We start from the raw sequence: 11,319 nt of genomic DNA, 5'->3' as shown, positions 1-11,319 counted from the left end.
GAGAGAGAGAGAGAGAGAGAGAGAGAGAGAGAGAGAGAGAGAGACGCGCATGACATTTGGACGAAGAGAGAAAAATTACTTCAAAGGGCCAGCGCATTAGCCCGCGCCTCTCTGGCGAAGGGAGAGGACAGGAGGGGACTGATCTCGTCGATAATTGGTTGGCCTCTCTGACCAATCACGAGCAGCAAGCGGTTTTGCTTGCCATCGTGGTCCGCCTCCCCCTGGGCTTCGTGACCACGTTTACAAATGGGAATAGAGTAGGTGAGAGGGACAGACTGTCCAGCCAATGAGACCTTGTAGCGTTCATGGGCGAGGTGAGGCCGCTGCCAGGTTTAGGGCGGAAGGAGCTGCTCTGGGTAAGAAGGTGAACGAAAGATGGCGGCGGAAACGCTGCTGTCCAGTCTGTTGTGGCTGCTGCTTCTGGGGCTCCTATTACCCGCAAGTCTGACTGACAGTGTCGGCAGCCTGAATCTAGAGGAGCTGAGTGAGATGCGTTATGGGATCGAGATCCTGCCATTGCCTGTCATGGGAGGGCAGGTGAGGAGGCGTGGAGTGGCCAGGGTCTGGGGCAAGGGAAAGAGGGAAAAGGTGGAGGAAGAAGGGCAGCTGTGGAGTCTGCAACGGTAGCCTAAGAAGAATCGGGAAGAGTAGGTAGGAGTTTTACGATGACTCTTAAGGCTCGTTGATTGAGACCCATTCCCCTGGGGCTAGGGACTGGGAGGGGTGGGGCTTCCCGCTGTCAGCTTCAGTTCCTGATCGGAGCACCCAGACTCCGCCCGGCGAGAAGTGGGAGGGCTCTCTCCCCTCACCCGCCAAACACAGCTGGAGGACTTGTGGCTCATTCTGACTTGACTGGGCTCTTCCCCAGGATCTGAAGAGGGGTCTCGTTGTTCTCTCTAATCCCAGCCTCTCTTTGCCTCCCTGCCCACCCCCCATCCTCCCTTCTTTCCCAGAGCCAAGCTTCCGACGTGGTGATTGTCTCCTCTAAGTACAAACAGCGCTATGAATGTCGCCTGCCAGCTGGAGCTATTCACTTCCAGCGTGAAAGGGAGGAGGAGGCACCTGCTTACCGAGGGCCTGGGATCCCTGAGTTGTTGAGCCCAATGAAAGATGCTCCTTGCCTGCTGAAGGTGAAAGGGGTTGGGGAGGATGGAATGAGGGCTTGGGAGCCGGCTAGCTATCTGGGAGCCAGAGTGCCCATGAATGAAGAGGGATCGAGAGGACCTCGGGGGAGTTAAGAAGGCCATTAGGGGAGCAGACATATTGTACAGACAGGAAAGAAGCAAAGAATCTTGCAACCACTGATGACACTTTGCTGAATGTAGAGGAGGGTTGGGATAGAAGATCGTAGAGTAATAGTTAAGCCAAGACTGAGGTGCCTGAGGAGAGTCAGTGTGGATAGGAAGGACACTGTCCTAGAGTTGCCTTCCTGGTAAAGTCATCCCCTGCCCTTGTCACTCTCTGCCCAGTATCCTATTTTATTTTCATCATAGCATTTTTCATGATCTGAAATCATCTTACCAACTGAATCATCAGTTTATTTAATTTTGCTCTGTGATGTGAGTCCATGAGGTCAGAGAATTTATCTTGTTCACGGCTGTATCCGCAGTGGCTAGAACAGCACAAGGAATGTTGTAGAAGTTCAGTTAGTATTTGAATATTCTGTATTTTCCTGGTCTGAGTGCTTCAAGGATATCAAGATTTCTTATCTTTATGGAAGGCAAAGAGGATTTTAAAAAAATCTTTGGAAAGGGAGGAGTGTAAAGACCACAGGTGTAAAACATACCCTAGAGGTATTTCTCCAGTCATAGAAGGAAAGCAGCCCTTGCTCCTCTCTGAGAATCTGGAGAGTGGAGTGTGGAAGTAGGCAGGAGGAGAAGTGGTTGAGAGGTTATGTGTCTTGGAGCCAGGAGAGATTCAGGTTCCAAGCAGAGACATCTGCACTCTATCCCCTTGATTGTTCATTTTTTATTGTCAGACCAAGGACTGGTGGACGTATGAATTCTGTTATGGACGCCACATCCAGCAGTACCACATGGAAGGTGACTCATGCCTACATTTTCCCTAAGCCCTCAGCACCACGTCATGGAAGGTGACCTGCCCTCCCAGTCCCCTTCCCTCTTGGTCCTCTTAGAAGGGAGTAATGGTGCTTCACTGATTTCTCTTGTAGATTCAGAGATCAAAGGTGAAGTCCTCTATCTCGGCTACTACCAATCGGCCTTCGACTGGGATGATGAGACAGCCAAGGTGGCAGGGGTCTGGGATTGGGAGACAATGAGGTCCTGGCTGTAGACTAAGCCCTGATCAAAAGGGGAGGGGCGGAATTAGCTGACATGTTGCTTGGGGCTTGGTGGCCATTAGGACAAAGTGCCATTCTTCCTCTTTGCGGTCTTTCTTCTGCCCCCACCCTCCTTCTTAATGTCCTCCCCAGGCCTCCAAGCAGCATCGCCTGAAACGCTACCACAGCCAGACCTATGGCAATGGATCCAAGTGTGACCTCAATGGGAGGCCACGGGAGGCCGAGGTTCGGGTGAGTCTCAGGACAGGGAAGTTGACAATATAGATTCTAAGGGAGGAGGGCAGGGTTGCTTGTTAGACTCCAGAAGGTCTCTTCCAGACCCAAAACTCTTAAGTTTAAGACTCCTTTTCCAGCTGGTAGCTGGATAGTCTGAGGCACTTAAAGTCAACACTTCCCAAATCCTTCCCTCGGATCCCCTAGCCACGCCTGTTTGTTTTTTCCATGTTTCTTCTCTTATCACCTGAGCGTCATTTCTGACTCTTCCTTTCTTCATGGAAGGACTTGTCAGTGAGGTGGTACTGATGTAGGCACCGGGCTCTGCTCTGGGCACACAGTGGTCAGCAAACATGCAGCCCCTGCCCTCAGTCTAGACGGGAAGACATGTTAAGACATGTAGTTACAGAAATGTCTGTAACTACAAACTGAGGAGCAGTGTGAAGGAAAGGAATCTAGTTTTCTCAGAATAAATGACAAAGCCTGTTCATTCTCTGTTTAGATTTCTCTGACCACTTTCTCCTTTCCTATGCTTGGCGCCTTCATCTCTCACCTGCTTCACTGCCAGCAGCCTCTTAACAGGTGTTCCTGATCTTGTGGTCCTGAATTGAATTCAGGCAAGCAGGTGGATGTATGGTGGGAAAGGTTCTTCAGGTGCTTCTAATGTGTATTCACAAACATAACCACCTACTGAGAACAGAATTACACACCTGACCACACATGAATTATCTTTCTGTAAAACAGATTTTCACATGCAGTTGTGTTCTGGTAGTTGTTGAAGACTCTGATCACCAGGATAGAGTTGGGGGTGCGGAGTGGGGAGCCTTGATTTGTCACGTTTGCCAATATCTGTGGTATAAGTATTCCTACCATGGCCAAATTCTTGCTGTCACTCTGATGTCAACCATCTTGCAACATTCCTGAACATTTACCAGTTGGCCGTTGTGAACTGGTGTGAGCTGACTGCCATAACACCTCGATGGCAAGTGTCACTTCTCTGTCCAGTCCTGGAAAACCTTCAGTGATTCCACCTTGCACAAAGGCTAACATCCAAATACTTCAGCAAGACTGGGGTGGCCGTGGAGGTGGTGGGAAGACCTCAGATTCTGGATATATTTTGAAGGTGGAGCCAATAAGATTTGCTGATGGATTAGATATGGGGTGGAGTCAAGTATGACTCCAGGGTTTTTAGCTTGAGCAGCTGGAACAATGCAACTGTCATTTACTAAAATGGGAAGGAATGGGTTTGGAGGGGAAAGCAGGTAGGTGTTAGACATATAAAGGTCAAAATGATATAAACCTTCAGTGGTGATGTCCAGTTGGTAGTTGGCTCTGTGATTCTGGAGTTCAGGAATGAGGTCTGGGCTGGAGATATAAATACTCATTGTGCTTCTGCCCCACTGGCCTTCTTTCTGTTCTGTGAATCAATGGGTCTTGTTGTTTCCTCTGCCTAAATCTGTCTTCCTCCAGATCTGCAGGTGCTTGGTTCCATCCCCTCATTCAGGTTATATATCTCTGTTGACACCTGCACAGGGAGCCCTAAAATAGGCACACAGAACACACCCATCCTTCTGCCCCCTTGCTGGTAAACACCTACAGTGTTTTATATTCTTGAAAGCATGTATCATTTCCTGAAATTATCTTATTTGTTTGAGTTTAATATCTCTTTCAGTCTTCCTGACTAGAATAAGCTCCAGGAAGGCAGGGACTTTTCCTTTTTAAATTTTTTGTCTGTCTTATTTTCTGCTATATCCTTGGTGTCTGGAACAGTACCTGGCACCAAGAAGGTGCCCAGAAATTATTTGTTGAACAAGTGATAAGGCAGTTCAAATGTCATTTATCTCATGTGAACTTTCTTGGCTAATCCAGATGGTTTCTTCAGCATTTTTAAAAAAGATTTTATTTATTTAATAGAGAGAGTGACAGCTAGAGAGGGAACACAAGCAGGAGGAGTGGGAGAGGGAGAAGCAGGCCTCCCACTGAGCTGGGAGCCTGATGCGGGGCTTGATCCCAGGACTCTGGGATCATGACCTGAGCCTGAGGCAGACGTTTAACTGACTGAGCCACCCAGACGCCCCTAGTCAGCATTTCATATACATATATCTACGTCCACATATATTCATGGCTTAATCTATTTGGGCTGCTAAAAGAAAATACCACAGACTGAGTAATTTATCAGCAGAAATTTTTTTCTTACAGTTCTGGAACCTGGAAGTCAGAGATCAGTGTGCCACTGTGGTGGGGTGAGGGCCCTCTTTCAGGTTGTAGACTTGTTTATTCTCACATGGTGAAAGGGGCTAGGGAGCTCTTTTATAAGAGCATTAATCCCATTTGTGAAGGTTCCACCCTTATAACCCAAGCACTTCCCAAAGGTTCCACTTCCTAATACCATTTCATTGGGCATAGATATTTAGGGGGACATAAACATTCAGACCATACAACCCACAAGCATTTACACACCTATATAATCTATTATAGCACTTACTTTATATATTTTTTTTAAAGATTTTATTTATTTGTCAGAGAGAGAGAGGGAGAGAGAGCAAGCACAGGCAGACAGAATGGCAGGCAGAGGCAGAGGGAGAAGCAGGCTCCCCGATGAGCAAGGAGCCCGATGTGGGACTCGATCCCAGGACGCCGGGATCATGACCTGAGCCGAAGGCAGCTGCTTAACCAACTGAGCCACCCAGGTGTCCCTATATTATTGTTTTTAAGTAGGCTCCATTCCCAGCGTGGAGCCCAGTGTGGGGCTTGAACTCACAACCCTGAGATCAAGACTTGAGTTGAGATCAGGAGTGAGATGCTTAAATGAGCCACCCACGCTCCCCTATTTCTTTATTATTATTTGTAGCTTCAGTAGGCTAAGAACCAAGGGCAAAGACTGCATTTTCCTCTCATCTATTGAACAGATGTCTTGTGCCAGCACTGTAATAGAAACTGGGGATAAAATGGTGACTGAGAGACCTAGTCCTACTCTCAGGAGACAGACATTAGATAAACAGCCACAACAAGCAGGTTAAAGACTGACTGGTGAAGTAGATATCATAGAAGGCCACACAGTAAAGGAAATGGCCAAGTCTAGGTAAAGGGGAAGCTTTCTGGAGAATGTGACCTTTGAACTGAGAGTTGAAGGCTGAGGAGTTAGTCTAGCAGTTAGAGGAATGGGAGAGGGAAGAGGGCATTGAAGGTGGAAGGTATGGTAGGTGCCAAAGGCCTGGAGGCAAGGGGCAATTGATTCCTATTCACGGTGACTGGAGAGAATTGCAGGCAGGGAGTGTGGGAGGTGAGGCTAAGCAAATATTAGGGGACAGTTTACACGTCAGAAAGCTCTGACTTTCTGTAGCTATGTTGAGGAGTTTGGACAATCTGAGAACCAAAGGGTAAGCCAGGGGAATATTTGAAGCAGAATGATGACATATCCAATTTTGGTTTGGAAAGCTCACTCTGGCTGGAGTATAGCAAATGGTTGGGAGGCCAGTTAGGAGGTGGTTGCAGCAATCCAGGTGAGAAAAGAACGTGGCCCAGGAATGAAGAAATGTGAACTCCAGGGGAGATTTAGAGGACAGTCAATAGAGTAAGATTCGTGGGTTTCTGGCTTGAGCAACTGGATAGGTGGTGGGCGGTTCCTGTTACTGAGTTAGGTATAGTAGAAAGAGGATAGGTCTGGTGAAGGAAAAGGATGATTCTGGTGTTGAGTATGATGATTTTGGTGGCTGAAGACTCAAGAGATTTCTGAGGAGGCTGTTGTATCTGTGGGTCTGGATCACAGGAGACAGATCCAAATTGAACCCAGGGGGCTGGGAGTCATCAACATATTGGCTATAATTGGAGTCAGGGTCTGGGTAAAATCCTCCCAAAGAAACAGTAAATAGTGAGAAAAGTGGAACAGAATGTTAAGGAAGCCATTGTTGAAAGCATGGGCAGAAGGGGGCCTCTGCCGAGAAGGGGCCAGAAAGGAGATACAGTGATGCAACCCAAGGAGGGACTGATCCATGGCAACAGTTGGATCTGAACCTTCAGGGAAGAGAATTAAAAACTGCTTGTAGGTGATCATGGGAATTTTAATAAAAGCAAAGCATGCATGCACAAGGAAATGAAAATTCAGACCATTGGCATGGAAACCAGATGAAAAGTTCTAAGTCCTCTACTCCCAGTCTCTCCTGAGCAGAGGTCATTGGTGATCTTTGCTACAGCAGTTTCAGGTGAAGATGTGGAAGAAGTCTGGGTGTTAAGGGGAGGGGAAAGGTGAGCCCTAGTTAGAGGGATTATGAGGTTGGGGAGAGTGGTACTTTGTTCTTGTTGTTTGTGTTGGGTGGATCTGGCAGAAAGGAGAGACTGAGTCACAGGAGAAAGATGGGGAAGAGAATGTGGGCAGGGCCAGGATAGGGAACACAGGAGCAGTTACCCTGAGCGTATGTAGGGTCATCACAGAAATGAAAGGGTGCTGTATTTGTTGGGGAGTCTGGAGGCTTTAGTGGCAGACAGTTGAGGGCATTCCTGTTTGGCTGTTTCTCATTTTTTAGTTCTTATATCCTGATAGACCACCCAAGTTCATTGCCTTCATGATCGAGTAAACCTCCCCCCTCCAGGCCAACCACTGTGAAGTTAGGTCTTCCCAATGCCTCCTGGGTAGGAGCAGTGTGCATGGTGTTTGGTAAAAGTGCTGTCCCCGTGGAGTTTGGGAATGACTAGCCATCTTGAATTAAACAAATTTGGATCCCCATCTCAATTCTTATGTTAAGATTTCACAGAGATCTAAGATTTTTCCTTTTCTAATTTCTAATTATGAAACATTTCAAACTTACAGAAAATAATGTCCTAGAGACCCATAGATCCACTGCCAAGGGAAACAGATGTTAACATTTTGCCATCAGAAAGGAACAAAATGCTAATGATACAGCTAAAGCCCTCCCTTTCATTTCCTTCCCCTCCCTCCTCGCCAGAAACAACCACAACCATCCCCATGCATGCTTTGTACTTCTATTAGTCGTATACATATCATAGACAATACATATTGTTTTGTATTTTAAAATTATACTTTAGTGGTATCAACTTGCTTTTTCACTAATCAATGTTTGCTGTTCTGTGGCATGACATGGAGATCTAGTTCAATGATTTTGATGGCTGTGTTGTGTTTCATTGTTTACTTACTATCCCTCTACTAAGGAATGGTTGGGTTTCAACTCAAATGCTCTTACACACAGTGCTGCAATGTAGGTCTCATTGTGAGTGTGCAAGAGTTTGTCCGAGGTAAAAACCTAGAAGTAGAATAACGGAGTTACCAGGAATGCATATTTTATTGGTGAGTTTGGTGCATTGCCCATTTTTTCATTGTCTTTTTAATGTGTAGGTATTCATTTATTTTTATTATTTTTTTAGGTTATGGCAAAATGGATATGCAAGTTACCATTTTAACAATTTTTACGTGTACAATTCAGTGGCATTAACTGCATTAACAATGTTGTATACCTATTACCACTATTTACAGAACTTTTTCATCATCCCAAACTCTATACCCATGAAGAAATAATTCTGCATTTCTCCCCCTCCCCCACTCTCTGTTCTGCTTTCTGTCTCTATGAATTTGCTTGTTCTGGGTACCTCATATAAGTAGAATCACACAATATTAGCCCTTTTGTGTGTGTCTGGCTTATTTCACTTAGCATAATGTTTTCAATGATCATAAAGTTCATCCATGTTGTGGTATGTATCAGAATCTTATTTCTTTTTATAGCATATTCCTTTTGTGGAACATTTGGTAATATTCCATTGTATGTGTATATGGTATTTAGCCTATCTGTTCATCTATCGATGGGTGGATATTTTGATGCTTCCACCTTTTGGCTATTGTGAATAATGTTGCAATGAACATTGGTGTATAAGCATGTGTTTTGAGTCCCTGCTCGAAATTCTTTTTGGGTATATACCTAGGACAGAAATATACCTCATGGTAATTCTTTGTGTAGCCTTTTAAGGAATTGCCAAATTGTTTTCCACAGCAGCTGCACTATACATTCCCACTAACAATGCACAAAAACTCCCAGTTTTTCAACACCCTCTCTGATATTTATTATTACTGTGTTTTGTAATAACCATCCTAGTGGGTATGAAGTGGTATCTCATTGTGGTTTTGATTCTCATTTTCTTAATGACAAATGACGTTAAGCATCTTTCTATGTATTTATTGGCCATTTGATTATCTTCTTTGGAGAAATGTCCATTTAAATCCTTTCCCAGTTTTTAATTGAGCTGTTTTTTTTTTTTTTTATTGTTGAGTTGTGGGGCGTTCTTTATATAGTCTGGATAGTAATCATTTGTCAGATACATGATTTGCAAGTATTTTTTTCCCATTCTGTGGGTTTCTTTTTTACTCTCTCTCTTTTTTTAATAGGCTCCATGCTGATGTGGGGCTTGAACTCATGACCCTGAGATCAAGAGTCACATGCTCTACCAACTGAGCCAACCAGGCACCCCCTGCTTTTTCACTCTGTTAATAGTATTTTTTCATGCATAACAGTTTTCTGTTCTGATGAGGTCTGATTTGCCTATTTTTTTCTTTTATTGCCTGTGCTTTTGGCCTCATATTTAAGAAATCATTACCTATTCCAAGGTCATGGTTGAGTTGATTTTTAAATTTTTTTTTAAATTTATTAGAGAGAGAGAGAATGCACAAGTGGGGGGTGGGGAGGGACAGAGGGAGAAGGAGAAGCAGGCTGCCCTTTGAGCAGGGAGCCGCATGCAGGGCTCAATTGCAGGACCCCGAGATCATGAGCTGAGCCAAAGGCAGATGCTTAACCAACTGAGCCAGGAAAAATCCCTTGAGTTGATTTTTGTATACAAAGTAAGATGAGGATCCAACTTCATTCACTTGCATGTAAATATCCAGTTTTTCTAGTACCATTTGTTAAATCTATCCTTGTCCCTTTGAATGATCTTAGTACCCTTGTTGAAAATCAAATGAGCAAGTATGTTAGGGTTTATTTCTGAGCTCTATTCTACTCCATTGGTCTGTTTGTCTATCCCAATGACAATAACAGACTGTTTTGATTGCTGTGGCCTTGCAGTAAGTTTTGAAATTAGGAAGTGTTGAGTCTTCCAACTTTGTTCTTTTTTTGAGATTGTTCTGTGTATGAGATCCCTTGAGATTCTATATGAATTTAAAATGAGTTTTTCTCTATAAAAAAGGCCATTGGGATTTTGATAGGATTACATCGAATATGTAGATTGCTTTGTATAGTACTGCCATCTTAAATTTTCTAATCCATGAACATAGGATGTCTTTCCATTTATTTGTGTCTTCTATAATTTCTTTCTGTAATATTTTGTAATTTTCCATATGCAAGTCTTTCACCTCCTTGGATAAATTTATCCTTTTTTTTTTTTTTAATTTATTTATTTGACAAACAGAGATCACAAGCAGGCAGAGAGGCAGGCAGAGAGAGAGGAGGAAGCAGGCTCCTTGCCGAGCAGAGAGCCCGATGCGGGGCTCGATCCCAGGACCATGAGATCATGACCTGAGCTGAAGGCAGCGGCTCAACCCACTGAGCCACCCAGGCGCCCCGGATAAATTTATCCTAAGTAGTTTGTTTTTTGATGCTATTTTAAGTGAAATTTTTTTAAAAATTTCCCTTTTAGCTTGTTTATTACAAATATACAGAAATACAACTAATATTTGCAGGTTGATTTTATATCCTGCAACTTTGCTGAATTCATTTATTAGCTGTAACAGTTTTTTTGTGTGTATGTTCTTTTGGATTTTCTATGTGTAATATCATATTGTTATGAGTAGAGACAATTTTATTTTACTTCATTCTTTCCAATTTGAATGCCCTTTTTTTTTTTTTGAAGATTTCATTTATTTATTTGACAGAGAGAGAGGTCACAAGTAGGCAGACAGAGATAGAGAGGGGAAGCAGGCTCCTCGCCAAGCAGAGAGCCCGATGCGGGCCTCGATCTCAGGACCCTGAGATCATGACCTGAGCTGAAGTCAGAGGCTCAACCCACTGAGCCACCCAGGCGCCCAATGCCCTTTATTTCTTTTTCTTGCCTAATTGCTCTGGTTAGAACTTCCAGTACTATGTAAAATAGAAGTGGCATAACATGAGCATCCTTATCTTGTTCCTGTTGTTAGTGGAACAGCTTTTGGTCTTTCACCATTGATTATGATGTTAGCTATGGGTTTTCTTTTGCGGCCTTTATCATGTTGAGGATATTCTCTTCTATTCCTAGTTTATGAAGTGATTTTATCAGGAAAGTGTGTTGGCTTTTGTCAAATGCTTTGTTCACACCAGTTGAGATGATCATAAGGCTTTTTTCTTCATTCTCTTGATGTGTGAGGTATTGCAGTATGCAGGTTGATTTTTGTATATTGAGCCATCTTTGCATCCCTGGAATAAAACCCACATAAATCATGATGCATGATGCTTTCAATATGCTACTTAATTTGGTTTGCTAGTATTTTGTTGAGAAATTTTGCATTTGTATTTACAAGGGATCTTGGTCTATAGTTTTCTTGTGATATCTTTGTCTGGGTTTGGTATCAGGGTAGTGTTAGCCTCATAGAATGAGTTAGGAAGGCATTCTTTTTTTTTTAAAGATTTTATTTATTTATTTGACAGAGAGAGATCACAAGTAGATGGAGAGGCAGGCAGAGAGAGAGAGAGAGAGAGAGGGAAGCAGGCTCCCTGCTGAGCAGAGAGCCCGACGCGGGACTCGATCCCAGGACCCTGAGATCATGACCCGAGCCGAAGGCAGCGGCTTAACCCACTGAGCCACCCAGGCGCCCCTAGGAAGGCATTCTTTATATA

At 44.0% G+C, this 11,319-nt stretch overlaps 1 protein-coding gene across 9 annotated transcripts in view; it reads left to right on the top strand.

The window, feature by feature from the left end:
* The first annotated feature begins 360 nt into the window (after positions 1-360).
* Positions 361-11,319, top strand: part of LOC111160175 (OS9, endoplasmic reticulum lectin) — a 30,825-nt gene continuing 19,866 nt past the window's right edge. For 6 of the 9 annotated variants that reach the window (XM_022523070.1, XM_022523066.1, XM_022523069.1 and 3 more), the window contains exons 1-5: positions 361-537; positions 954-1,130; positions 1,979-2,042; positions 2,171-2,247; positions 2,432-2,530. In XM_022523070.1, coding sequence (XP_022378778.1) covers positions 376-537; positions 954-1,130; positions 1,979-2,042; positions 2,171-2,247; positions 2,432-2,530 — 579 coding nt within the window. In that variant the 5' untranslated portion in view covers positions 361-375. The remainder of the gene's footprint in view (positions 538-953; positions 1,131-1,978; positions 2,043-2,170; positions 2,248-2,431; positions 2,531-11,319) is intronic. The other 3 variants (XM_022523073.1, XM_022523072.1, XM_022523071.1) reach the window with 3 other exon arrangements.

Source organism: Enhydra lutris, unplaced genomic scaffold (assembly GCF_002288905.1).
Source record: "Enhydra lutris kenyoni isolate GAN:26980312 unplaced genomic scaffold, ASM228890v2 scaffoldscaffold74, whole genome shotgun sequence".
Classification (NCBI taxonomy): Eukaryota; Metazoa; Chordata; class Mammalia; order Carnivora; family Mustelidae; genus Enhydra; species Enhydra lutris.
This window is presented reverse-complemented; position numbering and strand designations above follow the sequence as displayed.